Genomic DNA, 20,252 nt, shown 5'->3' on the forward strand with positions numbered 1-20,252 from the left:
AAATAATTAGTTAATCGTCTGACCAGATGAATCAATCGTGAAGCAAGGGTTGCATAATCCCAACCACATCTCTCTTGAATCAGCATTGCTTGATTCCAGTCACAAGAAGTTAGTCAAGAAGTTCAGCATTTTGAGAAATACTTCCTTCCACCAAAGCAGCTAGTACGAAATCTAAGAACAATCTTACTTACAACCACTGACGTTTGACTTGTAGCTATTGCTCTTCGAGACAATATTTTTGGCAATCACAATGTTCTTCCACTTCTTTTTCCTGTTGCAAATAATCACCAATGAAATCGACGTAACCACAAGAACAGCAAACACAATTGCTGCCAAAATGTTCACAATTTGATTGGCATCCGGGAAGATATCTGAAACAAATAACAGAAAGCATTTATGTATAACAGGGTAAGTCGATTTTGCAACTTCTTTCTGTGTATAAAATTCTATATGGACAAAGTTGGGTATTAGTATGATGAGGAATTATGTAATATAACGGAGAAAGTCGTCTGTCAGTAATGACATAAAAAAGAAGTTCATGGCGAGAAGTTTAGTCAAGTCTGTTGGGTTTTTATGGAATAGAGCAGACGTATTTCGATATTCTTCTTCCCTCTCCCACACAAATTAAATTGGATATTAGTATAGTAATTACTAATCTTCTATTTACTACATATGCTTGTTTGTGTGTTACAGAAATCGATATGTTAACAGATAGATCAATAAAAAAAAGTTTCAATAAACGTTATATTCTTCAAAGTTGAGTTTGCATTCAATATTCGGGACCACTTCCATTGTTTTCCCCAGAAAATTTTATACATACGATTTAAATTTTATAAAAATAGGTTATATTTTAAGTTTTTAAAGGATTCTCTCCTCCTATCCTCTTAGGGATCTTTTTATATAAGCATATCTTTAAGAACATAAAAGAAAAAATGTTTTTCTTACTTTTCTTCACATCCGTCACAGTTGATCCCGCATCATCGACTTGGAAAGATGTGTTCACGTACAGATGCGCACTTTGTAAGGTCATATTATCCCATTCACCATAAATTGCCTGTACCTATTAGGGGAAAAAACAATGTAATATACGTATGGAAATTGAAAAAAAGGGCGGGGGGGGGAGATTATTTATATGTTCATCAACGTTTCGTCTTCATTCCAAGACTCTCTCAAAATGATTGATTTGAAGAAATAACATACAAGTACAATATTTGAAAATATTTGGTGCGTTTGTGACGTGAAAATATTTATTTTTTCAAATAGAAAAATACTTGATATAGAAATTATATATGTATATATATATATATATATATATATCTTCTATCTCTCCTATTTTCCTTTTCTTTTATTATTGGCGCTCCTTTAATGCTCCCCATTATTACATAGTAGCCTATATATATATATTTTTGCCTACATATATATTACCCTTCCGATTTAACCTTATATGTTTACCAACTTTTAATTACTATTTACCATGTTATCCTATTCCTTCATTCTCATTTCATTCTAAATGTTATTGCCAGATTTTCTGTATTTGCATTGTGTATACTTTTGAATCTTATCCTCTTGTGATGAGAAGCATTTAGCTTCGAAATGCGATTGCCTAAATAGTTTTTTTTTAATTTTTCCTCAACTTTTCATTATTATTTTGATGATATAATGAAGTTATATATATTTTATTCCTTATCTTCCATTTAATATATATATATATATATATATATATATATGTATATATATATATATATATATATATATATATATATATATATATATATGAGCAAACAGTAAATAAAATATGTTAAAAACACTTTGAAATGAGTTAAAAACATGTTTAATCTGAAAAGGAAACACTAGATAAATGGATAGTCCTTAATCCGTGGAGTTTCGAAGAAATACTTTCCTTCTCATCAGAGGGTAGGAATTAGCAAAACGCGGGATCGAATTTTGCATGCAGAAGTATTTGATGAAACAACAAGTAAGTCAAAGATCTTACTTGAAAACAAAAAAAGTGAAGCAGAGGGAATATGGCGAAGAAAAAGGTGATTACACATGAATGGATAGTCTGGTGGAAGATAAAAAATCCAGTGACGGTAAAATCCAAATGTAAAACTTCAAGAAAGTTAAAAGAATTTCCATTTGTACAAGTAAAATCCAGGGAAATCCCGTAATTGGAAGAAGATGGTTCATAATAATCCAAAGGCAGAAATCCATGGAATAATTCACAAAAATGTGTACAAGGAAAAAGGAAAAGATTCCAATAATATTAATAAAAGATATTATATATATATATATATATATATATATATATATATATATATATATATATAGTCAAGGGTGTGAGTTCCATTATAGAAGCGTTGATTTAATTTGAATAAAATAAAATATGCATCAATTGCGCTTGAAAGCCAAATCACAGCGCAATAGTAGGAAAATAAACAAATATTTTACTTGCTTGAAATTTATAATTTAAATATATTTCGGAGTCAAACTCCATCCTCAGTATGTTGTATGTTTCTTTTTTTCTTCTTTTTTGCTATGTTGTAAACTTGGAGAAAGAAAGTCAGTTAGTAAAGGCTGTCTCTCAGTGGTTGTATTTTGAAATGTTGGAATGCGGCGTTGGCTACAAACAGACTTTTCTTTCTCCAACTTTACTACATGGCAAGAAAGAAGAAGAAAAACAAGAAAGAAAACAACATACTGAGGATGGAGTTTGACTCCGAAATATATTTATGTTATAAATTTCAAACAAGTAAAATATTTGTTTATTTTCCTAATATTGCATTGTGATTTGGCTTTCAAGCGCAAGCATATTTTATTATATATATATATATATATATATATATATATATATATATATATATATATATAATTTGGGGTTGCTATTTTCCAAAGGTAGGTTAACCAGTGAAATATAACGAGGTTCATACGAGAATGCTCAATACAGAAGTAGAGCAAGTAACCCCTAACACCAACATGAAAATGAATAAAGTCACCGATAAATAAGTAAATAAACAAATACTAAAATGAATAAACTAACAAATTCACACCCAATTCAACCCTGTTCTCCGTGAATCTTCACACTCAGCACAAAAAAAAAAAAAAAAAAAAGAAGCCTTCTTTTGCTGAGAATTAATTTTTGCTCTTCATTTTTAATTCCGTTTTCGGAAATAAGGGTTGTTGCCTGATGAGGTCTCTAGTTGGTAAATACTGGTAGACCGAAACATGCTCATGACTGTGTAACAACAAACTACTGCTTATGTAAAGACAAATATATATATATGTATATGCATGTTTATAAAGTTGTAAATACCTACAAACATTTTTTGCTCTTGTTAATTTGCATATTCATTTTATAAACAGCTTCTAATAAGTTGATATTCCGTAATATATAGTTGTAAGAAAAATACAAACTTTTTCTATACCCGAAGAAGATGCCATATCGGCGAAACTTTGCTGATTAAAAAAAAAAAAAATTATTTAAAAAATAATTCCGTATTTTAGTTGCTTCTAAAACTGACAAATCCTATAAATTGGTATTTTTACTCTTTGAAATTTGTATAAATACATATTACAAATAATAAAGATTCTTTATTTATATATATGCGTATATATGCACAGGTTTATGGGAAGAAACTGTTTTAGACTAGAATACTTTTTTTTATATTTGTATATTTTATGGTCCTTCAAACCTAATTGACCCCTAACAATTTTATACATAATACAAATAAAGATTTTTTTAATTTATATTTAAATTATGTGTACAGGTTAACCTGAAAAAAAAAAAAACTGTTGTAGCCTGGAATGTTGTGTTGCAGGGAAGGATCATACATAACGGGACTTATAATACACGAATAACGATAGTGATGACAATTCTGAGAGGAAGACATTTATTACAGTCTTTATGACACAGATAGAATAATAAATATGGAGGGAGACATTCATATCAGACTGGGATGATTCTTGGGGACTTCATAATATTAATACGGACTGGGAGTTATGATGCAACAGTTCTTATAACACATATTAGAGGAGCAGATACTTGGAACGGGTCATACAAAGTTCTTTACAAGATGATGATAAAACACATTTACCGTTTTTTGGTTGTAATGAATAACGACACAAGACAAACAGTTACAAACATAGTTGGTTTCTTTATTCATCAACCGGCCGATCGGTGATGTCAGGAATTCAAGCCTTTTTTTTTTTTTTTTTTCTACATAGGCATCACCACATTATCAAGGCCAAGAGGCCACTCAAGGATAAGGGTTAAAGAGTGTACAGTAGAAATTGGACAATATAGTAATCATTAGTAATGAAAATTTGGTAAATTTGATAACTTATATGGAACGGCTCATCAAGAACTTATTTACATTAGACTTGAAGACAACCATATCGTAGTCAGCTGGAAAGCAGGAAAACGGAAGACAATTCCACAGGCATGCAGTTCTAAGAAAGAAGCTTTGTTCATGGAATCTACGTTTAGGTTTAGGCACAGATACAGAGTGGGGGGAATTATTGATAGTGTTTACAGCTAGACGAGTGTTTCTTGTGAAAGTTTGGCGAGGGGGGACCATAGATTGAAGCTCAGTCGAACACTTTCCATGAAAATAACGATACATCAGAGACAAACTCGCAACATCTCTTCTGTGAGATAGAGGTTGCAAGGAAGAGAAAAGGACATCTCCTACGAGGCTACAAAGTCTATTTTGAACTCTATCAAGGTAGGACAAGTCCTTTCTAGCAGCTCCTGCCCAGATGTGGCAACAGTATTCGATCCTTGGACGTACCTGGCTCTTATATAGATAGAGAATAGCATCAGCAGTGAGATATCTACTGGATCGATAGAAAGATCCTACCATTTTTCCAGCGGCCTTGGCAACAGATTTGATGTACGTGTTCCATTTAAGATCAGGAGTAATGGTCAAGCCCAGAAGCTTGTCAAAACTTGAGGCCTCCTGAAGACGAGAGCCATTCATTTCAATTGATGCCTGATGTGGATCAAAATGTTGATGATGTAAAGAGAGAAGCTTGGTTTTAGATGCATTAAAAGTAACCAGCCACTCCTTTCCCCATTGTACTACGTGCTCAAGATCAGAGGAGAGAGAATTGGAGAGAACTTGGTCGTTTACTGTCTTAGATGTGCTACCATAAATGGTAGTGTCGTCAGCATAAATGTCTACAAATGATGTAAGGATGTGATTTGGAAGATCATTAATGTAGATCAGGAAAAGAGTTGGGCCCAGGATGGACCCCTGAGGGACACCGGCATTAATACTGTGAGCTTCTGATTTTTGCCCTTCAACTACTACTCTTATGAACCTATCAAAAAGAAATGATTTAATAATTGAGAAGACATTTCCAGCTATACCATAGCTAGAGATCTTATGAAGTAAACCTTTATGCCATACCCTATCAAAGGCTTTAGATATGTCAAGAGCAATTGCCCTAGAAAGGTTGCCTCTGTTGAGAGATTTGCTAATCCTATGAGATATAACTGTAAGCACATCTGCTGTAGATCTAGCCTTTTCGACTACATGGTCTACTGTCCTCCATTCGCTTCTAAGGGCTCTCCTCTTGATCTCTTCTGATTTTCACTCTGACTCTCACTCGTTAACTTTCTAACTTCAAATCAATATATCGAGAAATTTCCTTTGTTTATGACGTCAGAAGTGTACTGTCAACCAACGTGACTATATCACGTTTTCTACACATGCTCATCCAACACACTTTTGGCAAACATAGAATTCTTAACTCTACTTGTCTAATATCTAACCTATTTGTAAACACTATATTTTAAATCGCATTGTGCATTCATTTAACTGACATATTTTATATCCAGATTTCTAAAAGAATTGACAATTGACTCTTTTTTCCAACATTAATATTATTTAGCTATTCTAATAGAATTAACAATGGACTGAAATCCTTAAGATTCCAACTTCCATTATCTTTAACACTTGCCAACAGGGTTCGATTCTAGCCTTTTCCTAATATCATTTTCACTTATCTATTCTGCCTTCTTATACATGAGAAGGGGACAGCCCTTTCATGTAACAAGAATACTTTTTTTCTTATTTGCTTATTTTTGGGATTCTTGAGGCCCAATTAATCTCCAACAATTTTGTGCATAATACAAATAGTTTCTTACCTCGATTTTGTAAATGAGTGAAGGTTCTAACGACAAAGTTATATTAGGGTAAAATGTCTCAACTTTTCCTGCCAAAAGGATATCGATTGGTTTTAAATGCCCTGGCGCCTGCCATGATACGATATAGCGTATATTTTCATGCTCAATAGAAGAATTCCAGGAGAAGTTTCCAATCGCCTTATTCAAATTCTTGTTGTAAATTAACGATTCTGTGTGGATATCAAACATCTCTGGTTCTTCTGAAATACAAAATAAACAAAAAAATAGTATATAATGAAACACTATATAAGATAAACAAATTTGTCAGCCGAAACGTTGGTGCCGATCCCCAAAGCTTTATTCCATATACCTATTTCGTAATTATAAAAATGTCTTCGGTCTTCTGAAACAAAAACAAAGGAAAAAAGTTTATAAATGTAAATATATAAAACTAACTATCGTCTATCAGGTTTCTCAACTTTTCTTGAATTCTATAGACTTATTAATTTAATATTTTATATCCATTTTTAATAAAAAATTAAGTTTTATGATGATCGATATCGGCTAGGAAATAACTGGAATGCTATACAAGATAAACAAACTGATTTGTCAGTCGAAAAGTTGATGCAGATCTCTAAAGCTTTATTCCATACACCTTTTTGAAATTAAGAAAACAGACTTCGGTTCAGGCATGTTGAAAAAAAAAAAGCTAGGGGTATATCAACACTTGTAGAGACCTAACACTGAACAGCAAAAAGAAAATCAGGCATCCTAAGAAGACATGGAAAGAAACCATCAGGCAAGATCATAAATAGTGGCAAATGGGCACACACAAAAGCACAGGAGCAAAAGAACAACCAGACAGCGTTGATCCTCCTGTCGAAGGGAACATAGATAATAAACTAGGATGGGTAGTGAGTGAATGAGTGAGTGAATGAGTGTGAGACTTGGATCTCTGAAAACTGATGCGAATTGCCACCTAATTGGAGAAGGGAAAGGGGAAATATCACAGGAAACGTCAAGGAAAAACAGAAAGGGATAAGGAAAGCCATAAAAGGAGAAACTTACGATATCGTCTATAATCTAGCTAAGTTTAAAAGGTAGAAATGAAATAATGCATTTTGACCCTTATCCTTGGCCTTGATAAGTGGTGATGCCTATGTAAAAAACAAAAACAAAACTGGAATGCTTTGCTTCTTGGTTTCCCGACCATAGCAAGGTGCAGAAATTTGAATGTAATGTGAACAAACATCTTACTGCTCAGCTGCTCACTCAGGCTACGCTTCTATAAACTTGGTCCCTATCACATTAGCCTCTTATGCTTTCAGTGACAATATGACTTGTTTAGTAACACAAAATAAAAATAAAGTAATACACACACACATATGTGTATGTGTGTGTGTGTGTGTGTGTGTGTGTGTGTGTGTGTGTGTGTGTGTGTGTGTAATAATTATTATTATTAATACTAGCGGGACCTGTGGAAAATCCACAGCGGACTCTTTCATATGTAATATATTGATGTTGGCATTCTGTGGATGTTCAGAGTAAATGGAGACGCCCTGATACTATTATAGTTTTTTTGTTAAAGCTGCATAAGTATTTATCTAAGCTAGTAGGGATACCCAGCATAGCCTGATCGTAAAATACGCTTAAATACAATATTTTAATTCTCACAGAGTTCGTATCTATATCATTATAGAGTTAATTTTCTATTGATTCTTATATATTAAAAAGTTGTGATTTCAAAAATAAAAAATATATCCATAACACACAAAATAATACACTGGCTATCGTATTAATATTTATTTTATTTATTTTTTTTTACACAGTGATCACCATTTATCAAGGCCCGGAAGCCACTCAGGGATAAGGGTTATTGCAAGTACATTACGTTAGTGTGGAGATTTGATGAAGTGTTTACTAAAGGGGGCGGTTCATTAGGAATTTGTTAACGTTGGACTTGAAGACATCTAAGTTGTAGTCCAGTGGGAAGTAGGCAGATGGAACAGAGTTCCACAGGCGTGCAGTTCTAAGAAAGAAGCTTTGTTCATGGAATCCACATTTTGATTTAGGCACAGATATAGAGTGGGGGAAAGTTTTCATAGTGGATTCAGCTAGACGGGTGTTTTTCGTGAAAGATTGGCGAGGGGGGACCAGAGATTGGAGTTCAGACGAGCACCTGCCATGGAAATAACGATAAAACAAGGATAGGCTCGCAACGTCTCTTCTGTGGGAGAGAGGTTGCAGGGTAGAGAAAAGGGCATCCCCCACTAAGCCACGAAGTCTATTTTGCACTCTGTCAAGGCAGGATAGGCTATTTTTAGCAGCTCCTGCCCAGATATGGCAACAGTATTCCATCCTTGGACGTACTTGGCTTTTATATAGATAGAGAATTGCATCAGTAGTGAGATATCTTCTGGAGCGGTAGAAGGATCCCATCATCTTTCCAGCGACCTTGGCAACAGACTTGATGTACGTGTTCCATTTCAGATCAGGAGTAAAGGTCAAACCCAGGAGCTTGTCAAAACATGGGGCTTCACCCAGACCAGAGCCATCCATCACAATTGATGCCAGATGGGGATCAGAGCGTTGATGATGTAAGGATAGGAGTTTGGTTTTGGATGCATTAAAGGTAATCAGCCACGTCTTCACCCACTGAACCACGCGCTCGAGATCAGAGGAGAGAGAATCAGAGAGAACTTTGTCATTTACAGCCTTTGATGTGTTGCCGTAGCTGGTCGTGTCATCAGCATAGATGTCAATGAATGATTTAAGTATGTGTTTGGGGAGGTCATTGATGTAAATCAGGAAGAGAGTTGGGCCCAGGATTGACCCCTGAGGGACGCCAGCATTTATATTGCAGGCCTCCGATTTTTTTCCATCTACCACTACTCTTATGAGCCTATCGGAGAGAAATGATTTAATGATTGAGAAAACATTTCCAGTTATACCGTAGCTGGAAATCTTGTGAAGTAGACCCTTATGCCATACCTTGTCGAAGGCCTTTGATATGTCAAGAGCAATTTGCCCTAGAAAGGAAGCCTTTGTCAAGAGATTCACTAATCCTGTGGGATATAACCGTCAGCACATCTGCGGTAGATCTTGCAGAGCGGAAACCATATTGTGTGTCACTAAGAAGGTTGTTCCTGCTGAGGTGGTTGACTATTTCTCTATTTAATATGGATTCCAGCAACTTACTCATAACACACAGGAGACTTATTGGTCTGTACTGAGAGGGAGATGACTTATCACGTGAATTTTTAAATACAGGGCAAACTGATGAGGTCTTCCAGGGAGTCGGAAAGCACTTCTCCTTAAGGCAGCGCTTAAATAGTTTCGTAAGTATGGGAGCAAGTACTGGTTGAAGCTTTTTTAACACTATAATTGGGATGCCATCAGGGCCAGTTGCTTTACTGAAATTTAGGTTCTTGATTAGCTTGGCGACCTCATGCACGGATATTTGTATGTTACCTAGCTTGTTCTGTGTTATAGGAGGAAATATGGGGAGTTGATGGCCTTCGTCGCATAGGGTAGAATTAGCTGCAAAGTTCTTTGCAAATAGTTTGGCCTTGTCTGACACTGATGCGATGACCTCTGGTCCATTGATAATGGTTGGGATAGAACGCACACTTCTGTTCAGGATCCTATTTGTTATTTGCCAAAACTGGTGGGAACCAAGCCACTTGGATTTAACAGACTGGGCATATAGCTCTCTAGCATCTTTTATTATTCTTTTACAGTGGTTGCTGGCAGTCCTGAAAGCAGCTTTAGTCTCAGTGCATCTATTACGTTGGTAGCTATGGAAAAAGTGATTTCTGTGCGCGATAGCAGCAGTACATTCTGGGGAGAACCATGGCTGGCTGTTAGGTTTTTGTTGGAATTTTTTAGATGGTATGAATTGGTCTATGCCTCCAATTAACCATTCGGTCAGATCTGATACTATAGAGGACACTTCTTTTTTAAACATGGAGTGCAGAGGTAAATCAGATATGAATGTATGGAAGCTATCCCAGTCAGCCATAGAGTATCGGTATACAGTACGGTGGAGGGGTACGTCTGGGGACTTCTTACATTTCATTTTTATCTTGACTGATATGACGGAGTGGTCGGAGGATCCTAGAGGAGAATGAATGGAGCATGAACATAGCACAGAGGAAGTTGAGAGAAAAAGGTCTAGGAGGCTTGCATATTGACCGGGTGTATCGGGCACACGGATGGGTTCGCGAACAATCTGAGTGAGGTCATAAGCAATGGCAAAATCATGACAAAACCTCCCCTCATCATCTGTCTTATTTGAATGGGTCAGCCATTCCACGTTATGGACGTTGAAGTCACCACAGATGTGGATGTTAGCCGAGGGATATGTAGACAGTATGTGGTCTATTTTCTCAGATATGCTCTTAAAGATAGTAACTCCGCTGTTGTGGGGCCGATAGAGGGCAAATATAAATGCAGTGGTGTTAGCAAGTGCAACCCTGAAGCACATATAGGGTAAATTAGGATCTTCCCTAGAGATATCCCTGCCACACGGGAAGCCATCCTTAATGTAGGCACATATTCCATGCCCATGGCGATCTTGGGTGTCAGATTTAGCTGTTAAGTTAAAGTATCTGTTAATTATAAACTCATCTAGGGAAGTGGTCGGCCCTATTCCAGTTTCACTTAGAAATAATATGTTCGGTTTCGTCTCCTGTAATTGGGTTTCAACCTCTGGAAGGTTGGAACGTAGACCCCTGATGTTGGAGAAGGAAACCTGGTAGTAGGGGTCTACGTTGGAAGATAGGGTTCTAGGTTTAATCGAGTTTTTATTCTGGAGATATTTCATGTTGAGGTTTTGGGATTTGTGGAATAGGTCGGCATACTTGGTTAGAGCAGTACAGAGAGGGAAAGTAAGAGAGAAAAAGAGAGGAAAATTTTTTTTTTTTTGTAGCACACGAAAAGGTAAAGCCGTAACAATTACCCACTAGTATGGCATCGAGAGGCCCCACCAGAGACTACTGCATGGTCCAAATCCACTCACCAAATGGAAATACAGCAGTCCCAGTACTTTGCGCCTGCTGATAGGACAGCCTCCTTAGTGGTTAATCCAAGGTTCGGGTCCCTGACTATCAGGCGGATAACGTCAGCCCAGACAAAACGTTTACCTCCAGCACCCTTACTAGTGACATGGCCACAAGGATAGACAGAGACAGAAAAATTTCCGACATCTCAGACTACTGGTCACCAAATACTACCGACCTTTAAGCAGCTTTTTCTTCACCCTTTATCAGAAAAATCACTCATTGAATGAGGACCGATATATAGATATTTCATGTTTCCTCAAAATTTTATAAGGAGATATAATATTTTATGTACCAATTTTCAGTATTTACTTCAACCGTGCTCAGCATGTAAGTAAAGCTAGATAGTAAGTTATTAAAAAATATATATGGCAATTTTAAATTGTATATATATATATATATATATATATATATATATATATATATATATATATATATATATATATATATTTCTGTGGAAACATATTTTATTTCCTTATAATATATACCAATCTTTATTTAACAAGCTCAAAGCAATATATAATTCAAAATGGCGTAATGGAAACATATTAAAGGTATTTACAGCTTCTCTTCCAATTTTCAGATTTTAATCATGTCAAATCACACTTTATTTCCTTTTGATGGATTGATTGTTGCTATTTCTTCTGATGAGTTAAGGGCAAAATAGATTCACTAATTGATATAATAAGTGATTGATTTTGCGCTACGAAACAGATACTGTAAAGAATTGTAAATAGCAACTGAATTAAAGGAATAAATTATAAGATGGTCAACATCATGAACTTTAGAATATAGACTTTTGTCATTCATTACATATATATATATATATATATATATATATATATATATACACACACATAGGGTGACCCCCCCCCAAAAAAAAAACGGGCCCCAACTCTAATTTCTTAGTGTTTTGTCCGAATGAAGTGAAACTTTGGTCATAACTAATTTATTATATTCAAAACATCCCATCAAAACACTAGGGTCTTTAGTCTTTTTTTTCCATTCTAAAGCATATGTTCTAGATTGCCTCCATTTAGCTCTGTGCATTTCTTGAGGCGCAGCACGAAGTTGTCCATGACGTTTTTACAGACCGAATTGGTAATGGCTCTCATCTCCACCCTGATGGCTTCCTTGAGTTCCATGATTGTTCTGGGTTTCCCTGCATAGACTCTATCCTTAAGATAGCCGCAAAGAAAAAAATCTGGGGGATTAGGTCCGGGCTAAAAATTAGACTCAAAATTAGTCTTGAGACTGATCACTCGGCCTCCGAAGTTCTCTTTCAGCCAATCTCGGGACAGGTTTGAGGTGTGAGAACTTGCTCCGTCCTCCTGGAACCAGAATTGCTCATGAGCGACGGGTAGATGGTCTGGAGCTTACTCTTGAAGGTTTTGAGGACCTCCACATACTGCTCCTTGGTGATTGTCACTGCTGCGCCAAATTCTTCAATGAAGTTTGGTCCGATGATGCCTCTGGCTGAGATTGCAGCCCACACCGTGCACTTAGTAGAGTGCAGGGGCTTGGTGGCTACTTTATTGGGTCTGGAGAACCCCCAGAAGACATTTATCTTGGAGTTTGCCTTTCCATCAAGATGGAAGTGGGCTTCATCTGAGGTCCAAAGGAGGTTAAGGAAACTTGGTGTCTCCTCGATCTTCTCGAGCATCATGACTGCCATAGCCCTCCTTTGCTTCTTGTCTGAGGCTGTAAGGGTCTGCAGCATCTGTATTCTGTATGGGTAAGCTCTGATATCGTTCCCCAGCACTCTTCTGCAAGTCTCACTGGACATACCGAGGGACTGACTTCGCTTACGCACAGAGCGTTTCAGACTCTGCTGGAGAGACTCTCTCACTCTTTCAACCAGCTTGGCTGTTCACTTCTTGGGACGTCCCGAGTGGCGTGGACGGTTCTCTCTGGCAGCGTTGAGGTTCTCCACGGTCCCCTATTTCTCAAAGTGGTCCACTCAGTTCTGAATTCTGCTTTTGGATGGAGCCTTTTCACATTTGAACTGACACATGAAACTGTCCTGGGTTTTCTTAAACAAGCCTGTCTTGTAGTAAAATTTAACACAGTGTATTCTTTGTCCCAGCTCCCACTGGGGTCTTGGTGTACTCATGGTCGTTGATTCTGCCATGTCCTGTAAAATAAGGGCAATCGGTGAATAAATAATGGAGATATCACATAAAGTGTACACAGGGCCCGTTTTTTTGGGTCACGCTGTATATATGTTTCTGGGGAAAATATACTTATATATATATATATATATATATATATATATATATATATATATATATATATAAAGCTGAATGTGTGTGTGTGTGTGTGTGTCTCGTCACGAATAGGCTCCTATATGGTTGACTATTTTAAAAAACTGATTGCATATAATGATAGAAGATGTATCGAGACACAGGAATGGGTATGTTTGATCTGGCAAAACGGTGGTTCATTAAAATTGTGGGGTCTGCATTCGTGCCTGGTCCACAAATTATGGAAATAAAAAATTAAAAAAAACGTTTACAAGTGTTTTTGATATAGATGTATATAAGAATACTTTGATAAGTATGTTTTAACTTAAATAGGGACGGTATAATAAAATTGTGGGGTCTGCGTTCGCGCCTGGCCTCCAAAGAATGGAAATAGGCACAAACTTTAATAAAGAGTTTTCATATCTATCTGCGTAAGTATACTTTGATAATTATGTTTCACTTTGAAGAAATATGGTATAATAAAATTATGGGGTGTTCGTTCGCATCTGACCTCCATAGAATGGAAATATGTCACAAAGTTTAACAAGGTTTTTTATATAGATCCACAGAATGTTGTGATAAGTGTTTCAGTGTGAACAGGTATGGTATAATAAATTATGAGGTTTATCTATTTTATTTTTACTTTCATCATATTTTGCTTTGGTTTTGATACCCCCAAATTTGAAGCGGTCTCTTTACAACCTTTCCTTTTCATAACCTATCATACTTTCATAAATCAGAGTCCATTTTCTGTAGGCTGTTTTTGAACCCAGCCAATGACGGGTGCTTTTGCTAGTATATATATATATATATATATATATATATATATATATATATATATACATGCATATATATGCATGCATATATATAAATAATGTGTAGCTGTTTACTTTTATTTTAAACAATTTCAATCCTGTTACGATGCACAAACTGTTGGCTAGCTGTTTGAGAGTCTCGGCTAAACTGCGACCATAAACGAGGCATGAAGAAATGGAGTTAAGTGCCTACAAACGTAAAATATACAGCTATACTAGATACGTTTGGATCGCTTGAAAGAGGAAAAACCTCATTTAGAATTTCATACCTGCATGGAACGAGTTTTTCTGTACTTCTAAATAAAAGAGGTAATTTTCTCGTTGGCTAATGACATACAAAATGGACAGTCAGACAGAAACACAGATAATATATATATATATATATATATATATATATATATATATATATATATGTTTACTTACTTGATTTTGAAAAGATTTCTATTCTGTTGCAATGGGTAAAGAAGCTGTTTGGTGTATAACATTTTGGCGTTTGTATTTCAAAATTCTTTGCCTGATTGTCAGACGTTTCCAATCGCACTGTATACAGAGAATTGTAGAGCAGATTTGTCAGGGTCACCACAACCTAGAACGAGAATTTATTAACATGTCACAAATAAAAACTATGGACTCCTGGTGAACACTATACAGTGCATTTCGAAAATTAATGATATAAATTTGGGATTATGTACTATATGTGCAAACCAACTTCTTTGTATATGGATTGCTTTTGTACTAGCATTTCATTACTGGTCTAGTTTCCTTTGTAGCCAATTTCTTCCTTTACATAGTCTTTAGTGTGAGCTGATCATATTGATTTATCGATTTTGTCTATTGTTATACAAGAAGGACCAACATTTGGAGGATACCAATCACATACCCTTGTTTGCTGTCAAATGCTGTCAAATCAAACCATCTATGACACTGAGATTTTTCTTTTGTGCCTCATAACTTTTATATTTGCTTGATGTCATGTTTCCATGGTTTTGCTTATTTATGTAGCAACACCAGGCCCAGGCTTGTTTTATCTGTGATCTTGTCATAGGAATTGTGTTTATCGGTCAAAATACAGACACATTATCGTTCAAATATTCATTCTTTTGTGAGTAAACAGAGACAGAATAAATCGGAGGGGGTCGACATTTAGAGCGATTTATTAAAGTTGCTATGTAGTAATACCTCATTGATTTTTTTAATTGTCAGCGAAATTGAAATTAGAGGGTTATACGAATAGAAAGGGTGATAGTGATAGAGAGATAGAAAGGGAGTGGAGAAAGATGGAAGGGAAATGGAATATAGAGGAAGAGAGGTAAGAGACGAAGAGAGGAGAGTAGGATACAGAAGGGGATAGAGAAGGGGATAGATAAAGGAGTTTAAAAAGAAAGATACTACACACACTTTTAATAGTAAATAAACAAGAAAAACAATAATTTAATGTGCAATTCACATATAAAACTGCAATTTATCCTTGGATATGGGCATTGTTTTGGTATAAAATAATCCTCAAATGGCTGATGTGCATCGACACAGTGTTATCGACTCCTGATAATACAAAATCTTCAATCAACAGTTTCTTTCAGCCAATCAGAAAAGCGAAAATATTCGATGCTAAAAATTCGCACATACTATAAAAACCCAAACACATAGCTTTCTTTTTGTTTCAGTATTTTCTTCTATATCTGACACATATATTGGCGGTGCTTATTCAAATGGGCAATTATGGCTGCAATTAAAAGTAAAGAAAACACAGAAAAGTCTGTATGATGTATGCGCTCGTTATAGAACAAAAATGTCATATTCCAAAAATTACGTAAATCGATCAAGTATTTTTTTTTAAACTAAAAAAATCAAAATTTACGATTTTTAATGATTTTACTACTAAACTGTATTAAACATAATGCTGATTTTTGACCTCGACACTTCGATCTGAGTTATATCCTCTTATTTATTTCATAATTGCTGACGAGATCAAAACAACTTGCTTAGTTGTAAAATTTGATTTTCTTGAATAATGAAAAACTATAGTATTTGGAATCCCAGCTTAATTGCTATATAGGTAGTTTTAGAAATAGAAAGTTATATAGGCATATTTTCATTTCCCATCAGCGAGTTGGCAGTGTCACAAAAGGTTAAGTTTGACAGGTATCAACTTAGAGAGAATGCACCAGAAATTTGGGATGACATGCACCGGAAATTAGGGGTGACATGGGAATTGCGGTTGTAGGCTTCCAGTTGACGACCACATGGGAGCGAGTGGTTTAGGCAGCAGAAGAATGCAGATCGGAGATCCGGCTCTCCGACAACCAGGGTTTGAGATGATAGGCTTGCCTTTGATAAAAGATTGAAGTTTCAAATCCATCTTGTTGTTTATCAATGCATCTGTCTGCAGTGATCACTTCCCATGAGATGGAGACCAGCGTCCAAGAAGGCATCATCCGCTGGCCAAGGCAACCAGGTATGTACGCATTATACATCGCACATACATGTCTTGAAGACTTTCAAGGCAAGAAATGGTGTAAGGACAAGAGCACACATCCACACACACGTATAACAGTGAACTGCACGTAAGATACGTAAGAACACACACACACACACACACACACACACACACACACACACACACACACACACACACACATATATGTAAGAACACAGACACATAAAAGTACCCTTAGTAGTAAAAGTAACAAGAAACAGGAAAAAGAAAACGAAGTAAAAGTAAATGATTAATTAAATAAATCTATATATATCTATAAAAGTGAACGTGTCTGTGTGTGTGTGTGTGTCTGTGTGTGTGTGTGTGTGTGTGTGTGTGTCTGTGTACATTTCCCTATGCAATAACTCTGTCAATTTTTAGTCTACAGACTCGAAATTTGATATACAGGGTACTGAGATTTGGGAAAATCGATGTGATCAGTTTTTGCCCAGAAATTTGGCGATTAAGGGGCCAAAGTTCAACGATTTGACCTTTGAGAACTCTACCAAACTCCTCCGATAATTTTTCTACCGAACTCCTCCGAAAGTTTCTTTTTTTTTTTTTTTTTGCTCAACATACACCTCCAAACACCCGGGCAACGCCGGCTGAAATGCTAGTAAATAGAAGGATGCAAAAGCCTTCATTTAACAAAACTACTTTATCTAATTACGTGATTTTTGAAATGTGATGTATTCGTTTTGTAATGAGTACGTACATCATACAGATTTTCTGTTATTTTCTTTACTTTTAATTGGCGTCATAAATGCCAATTTGAATAAGCACTGAATTGAAATTAAAAGCAGAAAAATCTGAGCCTAAAACGATTCTTTTTAATTTTGTTTGTTTAAACTTATTTTCCATTACTGATACTGATGATAAAGTGATAAATATTTATTGATTTTGAACTAAAATAATGAATTTACCTAAAAATGGTTCGAGTTGATAAATGACACAAACTAAAAATACAGATGAAAATCTCACAATGAGTTTATCAAAATCTTGGATAAAATGCATAAAAGGGAAAACTTTAAAAAGTTTGTCAAATTTTTATAAAAATTATAAAAATACATTTAAACGTAGATGAGAACGCTTAGCTAAATACCTAAAAAAATATTAAATTCTATTTTTGTAGGCAATTAGATGATTTTAGAATTGAATATGGTAATTGTATCGAAATCTGGAATTTAGAACAGAATCGGTAATTGTGTCGGAATTGAGAAAATATTGGAATCGTCCCATCTCTAGTCCATATATTCTCAAAATAGGATAGATCGCACCATAATGAACAAACAAATTAACAAACAAACAAACAAACAAACAAATAGGGAAACTACCGCACTGATACAAACCATGTTTCCAAAGATCTTGGCTGTTACAGGTCCATAATGCTGTGGTGGGAAATCACACTCTGGAGTGTCCAAAAAAATTCCACATTCTTCCAGGAACCAATTAACCAAGAAATTCTTGTGGATTATCTCCCCTGTTTTAAACTTGGGTTCATATTTTAAATGTAACATGGCAACCAATGCGTTATCAATTTCAGTAAAATTCTGGTAGGTTATCCAAGAATTCTTCCGGTTGGAATTTGCATTCTCCTGCATCCGCTCATCATCTGTAAGTGAGAATCAACACCAACATCAAAAAAAAAAAAAAAAGTTGCAACAAGCCATGTAAAAAAAAAAAAGAAACAGATAGAAGATGTCCACAAATAGTTAGAATGTTTGTTCAAGCCCACTTTAAGACTCGATGCAGGCTGTTCCAAGGAGCAGAAACACAGAGAATGCTGGTTTTTCTTCTTTTGATAAAATGAAATGCCAACTTTTTTCATTTTATGCACATATTCTTACACAGTAGTCAGGCAAACAGAAATGAAATGCTATCAACTCAAAGAACTATTTTAAGATTCAAATATTAATAACTACATTTTATTTCAGTATTTAATTTATGTATTTCTGTTGTATTAAATGCTAGCTTTAATTTTTTTTTTTTTTTTTTTTTTTTTTTTTCTCGTCCATAAATGTTTATCTACCAAGTTGATCTTAAATATTGTATAATCAATCCATTATATTATCATTTTCAGTCCCCCACCCCTAATTTCTGGCTCCCATCTTATCTCGCAATTACTTATAATCGTCACCAACTAACTTCGGAAGAACCCCCCCCCCCCCATCCGATTTTGTTTTATATCATAAGTTGCTTAAAACGTGATTAGTTAAAGTTCAGAATAAAATCACGCTTTCTCTTAACGGTTAATTTAAAAAAAAAAATCTTCTGAACGCTATTAAAAGTTAAATTCTTCACTAGTTTGGAGACGGAATGCGTTGTTGTGATAAGTGATTTTCTCTATTAATTCGCACTTTTTATTTTAAGATTCAAATATTAATAACTACATTTTATTTCAGTATTTAATTTATGTATTTCTGTTGTATTAAATGCTAGCTTTAATTTTTTTTTTTTTTTTTTTTTTTTTTTTTTTTTTTTTCTCGTCCATAAATGTTTATCTACCAAGTTGATCTTAAATATTGTATAATCAATCCATTATATTATCATTTTCAGTCCCCCACCCCTAATTTCTGGCTCCCATCTTATCTCGCAATTACTTATAATCGTCACCAACTAACTTCGGAAGAACCCCCCCCCCCCATCCGATTTTGTTTTATATCATAAGTTGCTTAAAACGTGATTAGTTAAAGTTCAGAATAAAATCACGCTTTCTCTTAACGGTTAATTTAAAAAAAAAAATCTTCTGAACGCTATTAAAAGTTAAATTCTTCACTAGTTTGGAGACGGAATGCGTTGTTGTGATAAGTGATTTTCTCTATTAATTCGCACTTTTTATTTTAAGATTCAAATATTAATAACTACATTTTATTTCAGTATTTAATTTATGTATTTCTGTTGTATTAAATGCTAGCTTTAATTTTTTTTTTTTTTTTTTTTTTTCTCGTCCATAAATGTTTATCTACCAAGTTGATCTTAAATATTGTATAATCAATCCATTATATTATCATTTTCAGTCCCCCACCCCTAATTTCTGGCTCCCATCTTATCTCGCAATTACTTATAATCGTCACCAACTAACTTCGGAAGAACCCCCCCCCCATCCGATTTTGTTTTATATCATAAGTTGCTTAAAACGTGATTAGTTAAAGTTCAGAATAAAATCACGCTTTCTCTTAACGGTTAATTTAAAAAAAAAAATCTTCTGAACGCTATTAAAAGTTAAATTCTTCACTAGTTTGGAGACGGAATGCGTTGTTGTGATAAGTGATTTTCTCTATTAATTCGCACTTTTTATTTTAAGATTCAAATATTAATAACTACATTTTATTTCAGTATTTAATTTATGTATTTCTGTTGTATTAAATGCTAGCTTTAATTTTTTTTTTTTTTTTTTTTTTTCTCGTCCATAAATGTTTATCTACCAAGTTGATCTTAAATATTGTATAATCAATCCATTATATTATCATTTTCAGTCCCCCACCCCTAATTTCTGGCTCCCATCTTATCTCGCAATTACTTATAATCGTC

At 35.0% G+C, this 20,252-nt stretch overlaps 1 protein-coding gene across 1 annotated transcript in view; it reads right to left on the bottom strand.

Moving 5' to 3' along the window:
* Positions 1–20,252, bottom strand: part of LOC145259055 (uncharacterized) — a 116,535-nt gene that overhangs the window by 15,118 nt on the left and 81,165 nt on the right. The window contains exons 5-9 of the mRNA XM_080116681.1: positions 18,071–18,333; positions 14,669–14,831; positions 6,149–6,387; positions 946–1,060; positions 192–371 (exon numbers count right to left, since the gene is read on the bottom strand). Of these exons, the coding sequence (XP_079972807.1) occupies positions 192–371; positions 946–1,060; positions 6,149–6,387; positions 14,669–14,831; positions 18,071–18,333 (960 nt within the window). The remainder of the gene's footprint in view (positions 1–191; positions 372–945; positions 1,061–6,148; positions 6,388–14,668; positions 14,832–18,070; positions 18,334–20,252) is intronic.

Source organism: Euprymna scolopes, chromosome 34 (assembly GCF_053919585.1).
Source record: "Euprymna scolopes isolate OS-2025 chromosome 34, ASM5391958v1, whole genome shotgun sequence".
NCBI lineage: Eukaryota > Metazoa > Mollusca > Cephalopoda > Sepiida > Sepiolidae > Euprymna > Euprymna scolopes.